At 36.1% G+C, this 17634-nt stretch overlaps 1 protein-coding gene across 1 annotated transcript in view; it reads left to right on the top strand.

The window, feature by feature from the left end:
• Window positions 1–6423: 6423 nt before the first annotated feature.
• Window positions 6424–17634, top strand: part of LOC102985035 (hsc70-interacting protein-like) — a 101653-nt gene continuing 90442 nt past the window's right edge. Inside the window, 2 exon segments of the mRNA XM_055083902.1 lie at window positions 6424–6586; window positions 11252–11336. Coding sequence (XP_054939877.1) covers window positions 6424–6586; window positions 11252–11336 — 248 coding nt within the window.

Raw genomic sequence — 17634 nt, 5'->3', positions numbered from 1 at the left:
CTTTTCATGTGCCTCTTGGCCGTCTGTATGTCTTCCTTGGTGAAATGTCTATTTAGGTCTTCTGCCAAGTTTTTAATTGGATTATTTGTGTTTTTGACATTCAACTCAATGAGCTGTTTCAAACTATACCACCATATTTTGGAGATTAATCCTTTGTCTGTTGTTTCGTTTGCAAATATTTTCTCCCATTCTGAGACTTGTCTTTTTGTCTTGTTTATGGTTTCCTTTGCCATGCAAAAGCTTTTAAATTTAATTAAGTCCCATTTGCTTATTTTTGTTTTTATTTCTGTTACTCTAGGAGGTGGGTAAAAAAGATCTTGCTGTGGTTTATGTCAAAGTGTGTTTTTCCTATGTTGTCCTCAAAGAGTTTTATAGTGTCTGGTCTTACATTTAGGCCTTTAATCCAGTTGGAGTTTATTTTCCATATGGTGTTAGGTAGTGTTCTAATTTCATTCTTTTACATGTAGCTGTCCAGTTTTCCAAGCACCACTTATTGAAGATGCTGTCTTTCCTCCATTGTATATTCTTGTCTCCTTTGTCGTAAATTAGGTGACCATATGTGCATGGGTTTATCCCTGGGCATTCTATCCTGTACCATTGATCTATATATCTGTTTTTGTGCCAGTACCATACTGTCTTGATTACTGTAGCTTTGTGATATAGTTTGAAGTCAGGGAGCCTGATTCCTCCAACTCTGTTTTACTTTCTCAAGATTGCTTTGGCTATTCAGGGTCTTTTGTGTTTCCACACGAATTGCAAAATTTTTTGTTCTAATTCTGTGAAGAATGCCATTGGTAGTTTGATAGGGATTGCATTGAATCTGCAGATTGCTTTGGGTAGTATAGTCATTTTCACAATATTGTTTCTTGTTACCACAAAAATATCTGGTGACAAAGTATTTAATACAGTAGTGAACGCAATTAAAATTATACATCTTTTGGTTATTTCCCACCCTCCAAAAAAATCTTCAAAATTTACTGAACTTTTTTCTTGATAAGAGCAGCTGTCACTATTGTTCATACTAGTAAATAATTTAGTCAATTTTTCAGACTGAAATATCACTTTAAAGTAAAGATGACATTTTAGCAATGACTAAGAAAGAAATTGCGTTGGAGTGGAAAATTATGCTATGGAGAGTGTTTTGAAAACATACATATGGAAATGTTACTGTCATTATGTGATCAATGCCAAAACCACCTGTCTTACCTACAAGACTTCCATATCTGCACTCACTGGAAATGAAAAAATACCTGTCAAATAAAGATTTTCAGTGAATTTAAAGCCATTAAAAAAAATATTGACACAGAACACTTCCTGAAATTTGTATGAATATCACTGAATTGAAGAAAAACATTTACCTAAGTCATGGATAGGATTGAATGGTGAATATCAGTATTTATTACTAAGAGTAGACTCTTTCCACTTATAGCAACTGACATGAAGTATCAAGATAAATTAAATGTAGAACCATATTTTTTATAACAACTAGTAAAGTCGAAATTATGTATATATTTCTATCATATGTCTCTCACTGACAATACTGTTAATATTTTTATATTTTAGAGAGACCAAATACCAATACAATAGGAAGGAGGTGACATCAGCAAGGTGGCAGAATAAGAAGACCTAGCCCTCATTCCTCCACAGAAACACTGATATAACAATCATATTTGGACCAAAAAACCTTCAGGTGAAATCCAGAATACAGTTATGAAGTTGCAGCCATCTCAGAAGAACATAAGGCTGAATTAACCCCTCCCCCAAACCAGTTAGCTCAGTGCCAAAAAGATTGCTTTGGCCTATGACTTCCGCCTCAGGGAGAAAGGAGGGTGAAGTGAGAGCCTGGCTGCCTGACCTCCTGGCCTTGTGGTGTGCTCCTCTGAAGGGTTGATTTCTATCTCATCTCATACTAAGCACTGAAAGACCAACACAGCCTAGATGCCTGGAACAGCTTGGAATAAAGGAAAAGGGGTAGATTTACCCAAACAGCAAACACTGCTCTGTGCGATTAGGAAAAGCTGCAGAATTAAGGCTCTTCATTTTAGAGGAAGGGAGAAAGCAAAGTGAGCCTTGTCCCAGGCTTTCATTGTGTTCCTTGAGGGGTCAGTTTTGATTTCACCTCATAGCAAGTGCTTAAGGACTGGCATTGCCTGGGCACTTGGGACAGCTAGCAACAAAGGAAAGGAAACAGGTGTTCTCCTACAACTGGCACTGCTCTCTGAGACTGGGAAAATGTGCTGTTTTTTCAAATGAGCAAGCACCAATGCAACTCTATGAGGAACATGAAGAATCAAGAAAATATGCCACAATCAAAAGAAATAAAAATACATCTCCAGTGACTGACCTCCCTCAAAATCTCCAATAACTGACTCCAAATAAATGGAGATTTATCAATTACATTATAAACAATTCAAATTAGTCACCTAACAGTAGCCCAGTGAGTTATAAGAGAACACTGATAGACAATTAAATGAAATCAGGAAAATGATACATGAACAAAATGAGAATACTAACAAAGAGACGTAAATTATTATAAAGAACCAAACAGAAATATTAGAGCCAAAAAATTCAATAATTGAACTGAAAATTTTACTTCAGGAGTTCAATAACAGACTGGAACAGGCAGAAGAATGAATCAGCAAGCATGAAGACAGGTTGTTTGAAATTACCTAGTCAGAGGAGGAAAAAGAAAAAATATAATAAAAAAAAATTTAATAAAGCCTAAAGGGTTTATGGGATTAATCAAGAGAACGAATATACACATTATAGGACTCCTAGAAGGAAAAGAGAGAAAGAGAAAGGGAAAGTCTACTTAAAGAAATAATAGATGGACACTTTTCAAATCTGAGAAGGGAAATAAACATCCAGATTCATGAAGCTCAAATAGACTAAATTTAAAGAGGTGTCCTTGAAAACACATTAAATCAAATTGTCAAAAACCAAAGAGAAGGAGTTTTTTTAAGCAGCAAGAGAAAAATAACACTGTATATAAGAGAGGCCACCCATAAGCTTATCAGCAGATTTCTCAGCACAAACTTTGCAGGCCAGGAGAAAATGAAATGATATATTCAAAGTGCTGAAAGAAAAACTGCCAACCAAAGTTACTATACCCAAAAAAGCTGTTCTTCAGAAATGCAAAATAGATAAAGACTTTCCCAGATGAACAAAAGCTGAGGGAATTCATTACCACTAGAACTGCCTAACATGAAATACTAGGGAGTTCTCCAAGTTGAAACAAATAACATTACTTATTAACATGAAAACAGATGAAAGAATAAACTCACTGGTAAAGTGTATAATTAATTCATAATGCTCTAATATTTTAATGGTGTCACTTAAATCTCTTTTAACCCTAGTATAAAAGTTAAAAGAAAAATGATTAAGAATAACTATAGGGACTTCCCTGGTGGTCCAGTGACTAAGACTCTATGCTTCCAATGCAGGGGATCTGGGTTCAAACCCTGGTCAAGGAACTAGATCCCACATGCTGCAACTAAGAGTTCACATGCTGCAACTAAGAGTTCACATGCCGCAACTAAAGATCCCACATGCCGCAACTAAGACCCAATGCAGCCAAATAAATAAATAAATATTTTTTAAAAAAGAAAACCTATAACAACAAGAACTAGTTAATGGATACACATTATAAAAATATGTAAATAGTGACATCAATAACATAAAGTATGTTTGGGGAATAAAAATTTGGAGTTTTGTATGTGAGTAAAATTAAGTTGCTATTGATGTAAAAAAAGACTGTTCTAAATATAAGATGATTTATGTAACTCCCATGTGTAATATTGTGATTTATAACAAAAAAAACATATATTTGGTCTTCATCCCCATTTCTGGCACAGGGCTCCTAAATATCTTGGAATTTCCTAAGGGATGAGCACCATAAAGGTGTCCTTTGCTGTGTTCATGAGGTGACTTTTGGAACTCACTTAAGGATGGGGCTGATTGCCAGTGGAGACAATCAAATGATTTAAGAGTTGGAACTTTCAGTCCCACACCTAACCTGCAGAGATGGGGAGAGGCTGAAGGTTGAGTTCAATCACCAATGGCCAATGATTTAATCAACCATGTCTATGTAATGAAGCTCCATAAAAACCCAAAAGGACAAGGTGTGCAGAGCTTCCAGGTTGGTGAACATGTGGAGAACCTGGGAAAGTGGTATATCCAGATAAGGCATGAAAGCTTCACACTCTTCCCCAATACCTTGTGCACCTCCTCCATTGCTGTTCCTGACTATTATTTTATAATAAGCCAGTGATCCAGTAAGCAATATGTTTCTGTAAGTTCTGTGAGCCTCTCTAGCAAATTAATTAAACCCAAGGAGGGGGGTCACTGGAACTCTCAATCTATAGCCTGTTATCAAAAGCATAGGTGAAAACCTGGAGTTATGACTAGTATCTCAACTGGCATAAGGGAGGGGGCAGTCTTGTAGGACTCAGCTCTTAACCTGTGGAATTTGATGCAATCTCTGGGTAAATAGTGCCAAAATCAAGTTGAATTTTAGAACTTTTAGCTGGTGTCAGAGAATTGCAACACACACAGACGCATTGGAGTTGAGTCTAGAACCTCTTTACATGGTAATCACAAAGAAAAAACTTACAGAAAATACACAAAAGATTGAGACAAAAAATCGAAGCATATCACTACAAAAACATTACCAAATCACAAATGAAGACAGTAAGGAGTGGAAGAAAGGAACAAAAGAACTACAAAACAGACATAAAGCAATAAGCAAAATGTCAATTGTTAGTCCTTAGCTATCAATAATTACTTTAAATATAAATGAATTAGATGCCCTAATCAAAAGACATAAAGTAGTAGCATGGGTAAAAAACAAGATTCAACCAAATGCTGTATACAAAAGACTCACTTTAGATTTAAGGACACACATAGGCTAAAGTTAAGGTATGGAAAAAGATATTCCATGCAAATGGTAATCTAAAGAGAACAGGAGTGGCTGTACTTATATCAAACAAAGTAGATTTTAAGTCAAAAACTGTCACAAGAGACAAAGAAGATCATTATATAATGATAACAGAGTCAATTCATTGGGAAAATATAACAATTATAAGTATATATGCACCCAATATCAGAGCACCTAAATATATAAAGTAAATATTAAAGGAATTGAAGGAAGAAATAAACAGTAATATAATAATAGTATTATTATTGTATTATTTTCAATGCATTATTTTAATGTATTATTGTATTGTAATAGAATTATATATATTATTGAACGAGACTTCAATATTTCACACTCAACAATGTAGAGATCATACAGAATAAAAATCAATAAGGAAATGGCAGACTTGAGCAACATGATAGACCAAATGAACCTAACACATATGCAGATCATTCCAGTCAAAAACAGCGTAATACACATTCTCCTCAAGTGCACACAGAACATTTTCCAGGATAGATCACATGTTAGTTCACAAAATAAGTCTTAAAAAGTTTAAGAAGATGGAAATCATATCAAGTATTTTTTCCAACCACAATGGCATGAAACTAGAAATCAGTAACAGAAGGAAAATTGGAAAAATCACAAATATGTGGAAATTAACACATTCCTGAAAAATCAATGGGTCAAAGAAAATATCAAAAAGGAAACTGAAAATATTTTGAGACAAATTAAGATGAAAACACAACAGCAAAAGTAACTGAGAGAAGTTTATAATGCTAAATGCTTAATTAAGAAAGAAAAAAGATCTTAAGTAAACAATTTAACTTTACACTTTAATGAACTAGAAAAAGAACAAATTAAGCCCAAAGTTAGTAAAAGGAAAGAAATAATAAAGATTAGAGCAGAAATAAATGAAATACAGACTAGAAAGACATTAGAAAAAAATAAATGAAACTAAGAAAAAACTCAAATAAGTAAAATTATAAATAAAAGAGGAGAAATTACAACTGATGCCACAAATATATATGGAATAATAAAAGAACACTATGAATAATTATATGCCAACAAACTGAATAACCTAGAAGGAATTGATAAATTGATAGAAACATACAACTGAATCGACTTAGGAAATATGAACAGATCAATAAAAAGTAAGGAGATTGAATCAGTACAGTAAGTCCCCTACATATGAACCTTCAAGTTGCGAACTTTCAATGATGCGAACACATGTGATGCATGTGTTCACATGTCCAATCACATTAAGTTATTTCACGTGTCTGGCATACATTGTCACGTGCGTGCATTCTCTACAAGTGGTTGTGCTTTTGCGTACTTTACTGTACAGTACTGTATAGAGAACAGTAGTACAGTATCTTTGTTTTAAGCCCAGGATGTCCAGAAGCAAGCATAAAAGCAATGGTGATGTAGCTGGTACTGCTAAGAAGCACCAAGCGATAACGATGGAAACAAAAGTGAAAATAATTGAGAAAGTGGAGCGAGGCGAAAAGATGGTAGACGTCACTCATTCCTATAACGTGAATCGTTCAACCATTGGCATGATTCTAAAGAACAAGCACAAGATCATGGAACATTTGAAATCTGCTGTGCCAATGATGTCGACAATAATATTGAAGAAGCGTAGAAAAAGGATAGAGATGGAGAAACCTCTAAGTGTGTGGATGCAGGATCAGTATCATCGTCGAGTCCTGCTCAGCTTAATGTTGATTCAAGAGAAAGTTAAAAGCCTTTATGAAGACTTGAAGAAGAAACTCGGCAAAGAATCAGAGGCCGCATCTTTTAATGCCAGCCATGGCTAGTTTCATCGGTTCAAGGCTAGAGCCAACCTGCACAACATAAAAGTAAGTGGCAAGGCAGTGAGTGCAGATACATAGCTGCCCAGGAACTTCCTGAAATGCTTTGAGAAATTACAGTAACTGAAGAACTGAAGCGATTCACGATGCAGGAAATGGCAAGGAGATTTTCTTTATTTGAGAAGGCACTGTTAGTTTTTGAGGCACAGGACCCAAACGTACAATGGTATATGAAGGTTACAGTAGCCATTCAGAATGCAATCCAGTGCTACCGTGTCATCTATCACGAGAAAAAAAGAGCTACTCCCCAGACCACTGGATCATTTTTTCAAAAGGGTTGATAGAACTGAATCCAGCAAGGAACCAGAACCTGTGCCATCAATGTCAGGCATGAGTGAAATTGCAGCTTGTCCTCTGTCTTCTGTTGCTGACGATCCTTCAGCTCTGCCATCTCCCACCTCCTCTCCCTCCTCCAGTCAGTAACTCTTCTTGCCTGTTCACTTGATGCCACAAAACTAAGTATAAAGCCAGGCTGAACACCACACCCCTGAGGTCTCTCTTTTTTTCTTTAATAGATACTGGTAGGTTTATAGAACTAGACATTTGGGCTGCTTTTTATTTTTTTTCTCTTCCTGCGCTTTAAATTCCCATTCTTATATTTTAAATTTATCAATAGAGAACCCATGAAACACTAGGCTCCCACCCTCGACCCCAAATAGAAGCAGACCCCAGGCTTACACACTCTTTCTCTCTCTTTCTCTCTACCTGTGACCTCCCTAAGTGGCACAAGGTGTGGCGTGTAATTTCCAGAACTTGTAAGTAATAAACATTTTTTTCCTCAAATTTCCAATAACCAAATAAATGGGTATTGCTGAGAGTGTTTGCAATCATACTAAGAACAACAAGAGCCTACAGAATAGGAGGAAATATTTTCAAACTGTATATCTGACAAGGAATTAATTCCCAACACATATATGGAACTCTTCCTACAACTCAATGGCAAAAAAACAAATATCCTGATCTAAAATTTGACAAAGGACTTGAATGGACATTTCTTCAAAGAAAATATACAGTAGCCATCAGGTATAGAAATGGTGCTCAACATCACTAATCATTAGAGAGGTGCAAATCAAAACCACAATGAGATTTCACCTCACACCTGTTAGGATGGCTATTATCAGAAAAAAAAATGATAAGAAGTGTTGGCAAGGATGTGGAGAAATTTAAGCTCTTGTACACTATTGGTGAAAATGTAAAATTGTTTAGCCACTATGGAAAATAGTATGGAGGTTCCTCAAAAAATTAAAAATAGAACTATCATATGATCTAGCAATTTCTCTTCTTAGAATACATCCAAAGGACTTCAACTTAGAATTTCAAAGAGATGCCTCTTATGTTCATTGCTGCATTACTCACCATAGCCAAGATGTAGAAACAACACAAAAGTCCATTGACAGATGAATAAAGAAAATGTGATATATACATACAATGGAATATAATTCAGCAATAACAAAAGAAAGATATCCTACTATTTGGACAACATGGGTGAACCTAAAAGACATTATGGTAAGTGAAATAAATTAGTCATAGAAGGAAAAATACTGCATGATTCCACTTATGTGAGGTATCTGAAATGATCAAACTTACAGAAGCAGAGAATAGAATGGTGATTGACAGGAACTGGGGAAACAGGGCAAGGGGGAGTTGTTGTTCAATGGGTATAACATTACAACTATATGAGATAAATAAGTTCTAGAGATCTCCTGGATAACATAGTGCCTTTAGTTACCATCATGGTTTTGTGCATCTAACTTGTTGAGAGGGTAGATCTCATGTTGTGTTCTAACTGCCCCCCCGACACACACACACCCCAAAACAAAAGGACGCAAGAACTATTTTGGAGGTTATGGTTATATTAAACATGTGCAATTTTTTAAATATTAAGTATACCTCCAATAAAGCTGAAAAAAATATAAGAAGGAAATTTATCATTAAGAAATAATAATAAATAAGATATACTCTACATTTAGTCTATTTCAATCTATTTTTTCCAAATTTAATTTTTACATATTTTAATATATTTAATACAGAATACATAAGTATATACTAAGACTTATATACGCATAATGTTTATACACATGTATATACACTAGTGTGGCTCAGCAAAGTTCAATTTCTAAGCAGTCACTCAGCTGAGCGCACTCCCCACAACTTAGAGACCGAGTGTCTCAGTCCTAAAGGGGTTACCTATGTGATGCACTATAGCATCTTCTACAACCCATCTCTTGAGCAGCTTAAATGTGCTCTCTTTATATAAGTTCTAGAAAGAGCTCCTCCAGGACTTTTAACACTTTAAGTATATTTTATTAGGGAAATCTACAGTGCTGCACCTTGTCTCAGGTTGGAATTCATTTTCTTCTTTCTTTATTACCCATTTTGCTGGACTAGGTGGCTTACCTGGTGTCATAATCCAGACACTCATCCCTGTGAGTTCTGATCTCCTTAGCATCATGCCCTTCTTAGGCCATGGTTGATATGCTTGTCTATTCATAACGGAAATAGAGCAAAGGGGTGCCAAGAGACAGCCTAGGGGATCGCCTGATGTCAAATATATTCTTCCTTCCCCACTGCATAGCAGCAGCCCTACCTTCTCTTAATAAGCAGAATCAATTTATCTCGGACAAAATGGTAACCCTTTTCTTAACTTCTGGTCTCTTAGAAGGAGGAGACAGAAGTGACATGGCAGGGGCTGTAGTTTAGTTTATCGGACTTTTGCTGTGAACCTTGTTGGAAGCAGTGCCTCTCTGGAAACTAGGGTATCTAATCCTAATGCTCAGGGTTATTAGGCTAGGAAGCACAAATTCTCAGGTAGGTTCCTGTATGGTAAGTGGTAATTGGAGTGGTAATGGTAAGTGGAACCATTTCTACTTTTGCCCTTAGTTTCCATTCCATACCCAAGTATTCTACCTACAGGTGACACAGAATTATATACTAGTTGTTGACTTAGTGTATATAATGAGTTTTTAAAGATGGTGCTCAATCCACACAGAGTAGCATCTCCAAGTTGGTTCCTCAGTTGTTAACTTCAAAAGACTATACTGCATCACTCTCTCAAGCCAGCGACCTCTGAGTAATGCAACATGATAGAACTAGTGGATTCCATTACTATGCATTCATTGCTATACTTCCTTTGCTGCTATAAAATGAATTCCTTTTACATTTCTGTTGTAATGTTACATATACTTTGTTGGCAGATCAAACACTCCATAATCTAGCTGAGACCATGTAGGCAGGAAAGACAAACTCATACCTATGGATATGACTTAACACAGTCAAGATGAATCACTGCCACTCCCACAGTGGAAGGGGTACAGTATTATCAACTTATCACCAAGTGGCTGGTTGGTTTCCTTGAAAGATAATTTTATATCAGAGGCTCAGCACTGACCACGCTTTTGATTGGATATCATCAGTGACAGTAATTTTATCTGTATTTGTGGTATAAGAGCTATTATAGTAGGAAAAGCTAAGTCAAAGACTCCAAAACTAACACTCTCCCAGTCAAGATTATAAAACAAAAACACTGCATCACGGCAGTGGGGTGAAGTGGTGGCAGATATTTGAGCCACCCTTAAAGACATAAAGGATGTAATCAGATCCTGGAGGAGAATACAAATTCACCAACTCCTGCAGCTCCTGCTTAAGATGTGACATTTTTATGACAGCAGATTAACATGGTTTCAGATACATGGTATGCAGTCATTGATCTGGTAAATCCATTCTTTCCATCCCTATCAGGATATTGGATTAGAAACGTTTCAAATTCATTTGGGACACAAAGTAGTATATATTAATAGCTCCAGGGATATGTTAACTCTCCTGCCTTCTGTCCTAATATAGCCAGAGGATCTTGTACCATCTGACCATTCTGCTGAATATCACACTGGTCGCCTATATTGATGACATCATGTTAAACTAAATGACCACAGTGTGCTACAGAAGATAGGAGATAAAACATACGAAGATTCAGGACCTGCCCTTTCAGTGAAGATTTTAGGGATCCAGTTGTCTGTTTCACGTCTAGACATGTCCTCCAAAGTAAAATATAGATATATACTGCATCTTACATCTTCCACCACTAAAAAGGAAGGATAACATTTGGTAGACCTCTTAAAGTTTTAGAGGTAGCATATTTCACACTTATGAATGCTGTTCTGGTCTATTTACTGGGTGATACAAAAGACTGCTAGTTTTAGATAGGGCTTAGAGTAGGAACATTATCTTCGGTAAATCTAGGCTGCGGAGCAAGCAGCACAAGTACCCAGAAGTCCTTGTGGTTTTAGAATATCAGTGAAAGGAACACCAAATTAATTAGACAAATGACTTGCCCGGTTGGCAAAAGCCAACATCTATGATTGGCTACCCCAGTGTTGGCACAAGGAACACAATAACAGAAGCGCTACAATAACAGAAATGGAGGCCATGCATAGGTGTAATAGTGTGGGCTCCCACTAACATGGGCCAGCTGAAGCTGACACAGAACCGGTGCCTGAGGACGACAAGGCAGCTGCTGCAGAAGATATGGATGAAGCCAACTGGCCACCGCCAGAGTGAGCAGCAGGGATTCAGGGAATGACCAAGAACTGGACAGTCCTGGAGCCTGAGGACCCAGACACTAAAACCTAACCCTCCCCTTACTCCATGCAAAGAAATCAAAAAGAAAAAAATACAGATAAAATTACCAACACTGATGATATCCAGTCAAAAGCATGGTCAATGCTGAACTTCCAATATAAAATTATCTTTCAAGGAAACTAACCAGCCATTTGGTGACAAGTTGATTACATTGTACCCCTTCCACTATGGGAGCTCCTGACTGTACAAGGTCTTGCAGTCACTTCAACAGGGTATCATCTCTTTCCTCTTTTAGCAGGGTCAGCACTTCCTGACTGGGTCAAAAGAGTTATGTTATGGTGCAAAGCAGTGTGCGTGTTTTCTTGAAAGAGGAGATCTCTGCATCATCTTCAATAAAAGAGGTACACTAGAGTAGAACATAACAGACTGAGAAAATTCTACACACCCAAAGGCTCAGAGGAACCTGAGGATTCAAGATTTTCTGAAACATTGAGTCAGAGATATTCATCCTATGTCACAAGACCTCACATTTCTCCAGTCAGGGCTCTGGTTGGTAAACCAGACTCTCCCAGGTTGAATATTCAACCTCCTCTAGAACTCAGTTATAATTATGTGTTGGACATGACGCTCAGTTTTTTCTGCAATACACTTGCAAAAAATGAAAGAACTTTATTTACTACAAAAGTGGCCTTCTGGCTTTTGTACATAGACTTTATTTGGTGACTAATCATCTCATACTTCAAATTTCCTTTTATTTCTCTCATACATCAATTACCTTCATTAGCAGCCATCCAATTTCATAATTCTTATTTCCCTTGAGCTTCCAATGTGTCTGAGATGTTGCATCTGCTAGTGTATTTGCTTCCATCAGTACCCCATCCCAGTTTATCACAAATGAAAGTTTTAACAATTGCACATTTACATGACACCAGGGGTTAATCATGATTTATCTTCCATCAGTAATTGGGTCTCCCTGCCAAATGACCAACTGATGATTCAACTCCAATATCCCATTATAGTTCCTGCTTCCTTGAACCACTTCTTACATTGGGCCTCTTAGGTTAAGGTTTCCAGGAAACAGATTTAAATAGAGATTTAAACAGATTTAAATAGAGATTTGCTTCAATGTTCATTGAAGGCTGCCTTCAAGATAAACACCTAGAGAAGAGTGAAGAAAGCAAGACAGGCTAACAGAGTTGTTAAACTGCAATCCAGGGAGCTTTGGAGCTGGGCTGGACCTTAAGAATTGCTTGGAATTGGGAGAGTGTGTTATTTACACTTCGGCTGCATCATTGGATACAGGTTGTCACTGGGAAGAAGGAGCTCTTTTCTGGGTGTGAGACTGGCAGAAATCTTGCAAAGGGCATGTGATTTTTCACAGGGGATCCAATAAGGCCTCATTCTGGATCCTTAGAAATCCAGGAAATCTTGGAAATCCCAAATGATATAGAAGTTGTATGTATCTTCCTTTTGGTGTTTTTGATTTCTCAGATGTAACAGAAGAGGAAATGTATCATTAGTATTATCATTATTATTATATCCCTATTATTATCATTATTTTAGAAATTTCAAAGGCAAATATCAAAATCAGTCTCCAATGATATCAGCATTCCTTGTAACATGTTGGCATTTATTTGTTCAACTCCCATGAAAACATTAGCCTATTATAGTTTCCCTAAATGTACATATCATAATTCTTTTTAGAGAATCATAAAAACCATTTACTGATAACTCAGACACAAATGCAGATTTGAGGTATTCAAAAATTCATACTCAGAAATGTTACCAGTTTTTAAATGTTCTTTTTTCTGTTGCTTTTTTCTACGTATAAGAAAATGAAAGCCTCAATGATTGTCAGGGTGGTAGGCAGAGAAACTGCGTGGGAAACTTCATAATGGAACCCAGATTTCCCATTTCCTGCCTACATGTTCCAATAACTGGATTTCCTTGGTTTCCACTATATCTTTATAAGCATTAAATTCATTTAAAAAATACCAATTAGGGCTTCCCTGGTAGCGCAGTGGTTGGGAGTCCGCCTGCCGATGCAGGGGACACGGGTTCGTGCCCCGGTGCGGGAAGATCCCACATGCCGCGGAGCGGCTGGGCCCGTGGGCCATGGCCGCTGAGCAGAGGCCACGACAGTGAGAGGCCCGCGTACTGCCAAAAAAAAAAAAAAAAAAAAAAAAAATACAAATTACCCCAAGATTTTAAGATAAACACATTCAGTCATTCTGACAATATTTGAAATTAGTTATTGGTTGTTAGTTCTTTAAGTCTACTCTTTTATATTGTTTAAATAGAATGATTTTAAATGTGTGTAATGAAGAAAATTAAATGACTCCCATTTATTTTTGGATTGTTAATGAGAAAAAATTTTATATAAAATATGATTATTACCCTTATTTCTTTTTGGCTAGATTTTCTGTCCATCTCTATTCATTTTTACTGAAGTTTCAGGTATTATCAAATGCTTGTCAACATTCATTGAATATTTACTGTATTTCTGGCACTGTTTTATGTACTTGACACAGAATAACTCATTTTCCTAATTCTTCTATAAGGTAGATACTACAGTATCCCCATTTTTCAAGTGAAGAACAGGACAGAGAAATTAAAGGACTTGCCTAAGTCGTGCACCTTGAACTAGGAATATTGTTCTTTCATCTGTGCAAAGCGCTGACTGATTCTCATCTTGGAGTCTCTGCTCAAATATCACTTCCTCAAAAAGACATTTCCTGGTCATTCTGTCTATTTTGGGTTCTACAATATATTGATACTTCACAGAAATTATCATAATCAGGAGTTTTCGTCCACTTATGTGTTTACTAGTCTGTTTTTGATATTTTCAATCAGATTGCAAGCTTCATGAAGGGAGAAACTTTCCCTGTCTGCTGCTGTGTCATGAATGTCCATCACTGAGTAGGGAGCTCATTAAATATTTCACGAATGCATGAATAAACACTCCATTGTAATAGCATGTGAAGTAAGTCTCCATCATACTTCCTCAAGTAAAACAACTTTTCTATTCTTCCAGATAAACTTCAGGATCATTTTGTTCAAGTTTGATTGAAATTGTAGTATTCAATAAATCTTAAATTAATTTAGCATGTATAGATTTCTTTTGCAAAATTCATTTTTTAAATCTAAATAATAATATAGTACGTCTTTAACTCAAGCTTTATTTTTCCTGCCTTTCAGATGTTGTTTTGTTTTCTTCATAGAGCCTTCTCCTATTCATCAACATGTCCACCCCTTGGGGTTTATTATTGTCATGGTCCAATAATAAGGGTTGTACTAGTAGTAGCCTCTCGGTGGCGGTGTTAAGAGAAGTAGGAGTAGGAACAGAATAGGAACACGAGTCCTAAGAGTTTGAATTAGTGTAGCAGTGGTAGGAATTGTTGCCATGTGAATGGGATTTTCTCTCAATTCCATACAGAACCTTTGTCAATACAGAACTGCTTTATGAATTCTAATGCTTTTTCATCTAATATCTTAGGTTTCCTGAAGAGATGAAATCCACAGCTTATTCATATCTGGAGGATAGTAAAACCACCAGCAAGTTTAGACAAATAATAGTGATAATAAATGTAGACAGGTTTGCGATGCAACATCTTGGGAAAAAAACGCACAGAATTTGTGTATCTCTCATGCAAAAATAAGCCTAGATTTTCCAATTAGAAACAAAACTTAGACAACAAAAAAGCAAGTGAAATATAATAATGAAGTAAATGAAGATAAATTTTAAAAACACAAGGAAAATAATACCTTTTCTCTTGGGGCTTTATATACTAAATAAATATGTTATAATTAGATTGTCAGTTACTGTATTTTCTCACAAATTTGAGGATGTTTCTGGTGTGCAGAATAATATTTGATCCCAAGTTTATTCACTGGAGCAGAGACAACTTTCGCAATTGTCAGAGTGATTTCCTAGAGTTGCAATTGTGAAATGCAGGTATTGCAAACCTGGAGAGAGTTTCACACTATAGAGAAAACAGATAGATTTTTTGTACAATAAATCCACAAACATTTAAAAAAATTTTATGTATTTATAAGGAATATATAAGGAGAGTTGAGAGAACTTTGAATAGCTAGAGAAAGGGCTTCTGGAAAATATTTAGTAAGATCATTCAAATTGTATGCTTAAATGCACACTGAAGTTAGGGAGAATGAAAATTTATTTAAATGCATAATATCAGTGTAACTGATAATATGTTGTAAAGATAATAAGAATAAAAAAGAATGAATCTGAAAAAGAGCTGAAAGTGTGCATAAGCAAGGTCTTTGACATTTAGTTTATAATTTTGTATTTATAAGTTCCATTTTTCAGAATATTATATTTCATTATTTCACACCTACTTCATCTGTATATATTTCCAAAGTGAAATTCTGCTTAATTTTTAAAAAAGTAATATTTAATCTTTAAAAAAACTTCTCATGCAGAAAGGATATATTTAGCTTACACTTTCAGGGTAAAAATGTTATTTCTGCCTTGCAAATCGGTTCATCTGTACCATGTTTCTAGATTCCACATAGAGTAGAGAGCAAACATATGGACACCAAGGGGGGAAAGTGTGTCTGTGGGGGGGGTGGGATGAAATGGGAGATTGGGATTGACATATATACACTAATATGTATAAAATAGATAACTAATAAGAACGTGCTATATTAAAAAAAAAGAGTGATTAACTACATAAAATAATTTGCCTTTGGTAAAGCAAAAAAAATGTTATTATACCTATCTATATATTAGAAATACATCAACAAAATCAACTCTCTTCTCTTTCTCTTAGACACACATACACACACAGAAATAGCAAGCATATAGGTTTCTCATCCTGAAAAGTACAGGTTTAAAAGACCAGGTTGGGGGCTTCCTTGGTGGCACAGTGGTTAAGAATCTGCCTGCCACTGCAAGGGACACGGGCTCAACCCCTGGCCCAGGAAGATCCCACATGCCGCGGAGCAAGTAAGCCCGTGCGCCACAACTACTGAGTCTGAGCTCTACAGTCCGCAAGCCACAGCTACTGAAGCCTGCGCGCCTAGAGCCCATGCTCTGCAACAAGAGAAGCCACGACAATGAGAAGCCCGTGAACCGCAATGAAGAGTAGCCCACGCTCACTGCAACTAGAGAAAGCCCGCGCACAGCAACAAACACCCAACACAGCCAAAAATTTAAAACTAACTAAATAAATAAATAAATTTATAAAAATAAATAAATAAAAGACCAGGTTGTTTCACATCAGATTAATATTTAGAGATTATACAGGTGATTGTTTTCTAAAAGACAAATTCTACATTTTGGATAGTTTCAGCAAAAGTGATTGTGTTTTTTAAAATCTGTCCACAGAATGTCCTTAGGTGTGATAATACTAAATATTGTAGCATACGGAAAAATGACAATATGCGCTGCATTTCCTGGAAATGAAATGACCTTTCCACTGGAATAGCAAGGTATTGTCATTCCAAATTTTTGACAAGCTTCTTCAGAAACTTTATAATAGAACAGAATCCATGGTACTCAGGAGACCTTTCTGCTGAACTGGACTCCAATATCTAAGTATGTTTTCCATGCATTCATATTAACATTCAAATGTGTACCTCAGAATATATCTAAAATAATTTACTTAATATGTGTATGTAATCTGTATATCTATATCTATGTTTACATCGCCCCACTAGAATAAATGCTCCCTAATTGCAAGAACTGCACAGAAGCCGAACAATATAAAATTACTAAGTGCTATGCACCATGTAAATGATCATTAACTCTCCGTAGATGCAATAATAATTCTTCAGAATTATAAAGCTAACTTAAGATTTTCAGATGACTGTTACTTAAGAAGTAGCTGTGATTAGCTTGTCACTTTGAAAATGGGGTAGGAGGAACACCCTCTGTGTAACTCAGCTATAATATTTCAGGTGAACTATTTTCCCTAGAAAGGGAACTGGAGGATTCCAAGGAAACAAGAGCAAAATTTGGTCAGGATAATGTAACACGATGAACAAACTTGATTTTAGCAAAATACGTCTTTTCAACAGATAGGAATCTGAATAAAGGTTTTGTTTTATTCTACCATTTACTCAAACAAATGAAAATATTTTAAATGCCGATTTAAAATGAAAACATTTATCATCTCCATAAACTCCAATAATGTGCTCCAATAACCTGAGGATCTTAGGTTTTTTTCACTAACAACCACTAATGTTCGATTTATTTGGAAACAACAATTTTTTTTTCCTTGTGATGAAACTCATGCCACAAAATAACTC

Source organism: Physeter macrocephalus, chromosome 4 (assembly GCF_002837175.3).
Source record: "Physeter macrocephalus isolate SW-GA chromosome 4, ASM283717v5, whole genome shotgun sequence".
NCBI classification, from domain to species: domain Eukaryota; kingdom Metazoa; phylum Chordata; class Mammalia; order Artiodactyla; family Physeteridae; genus Physeter; species Physeter macrocephalus.
Note: the sequence above shows the minus strand (reverse complement) of the source record. Positions and strands in the feature narration are given on the sequence as shown.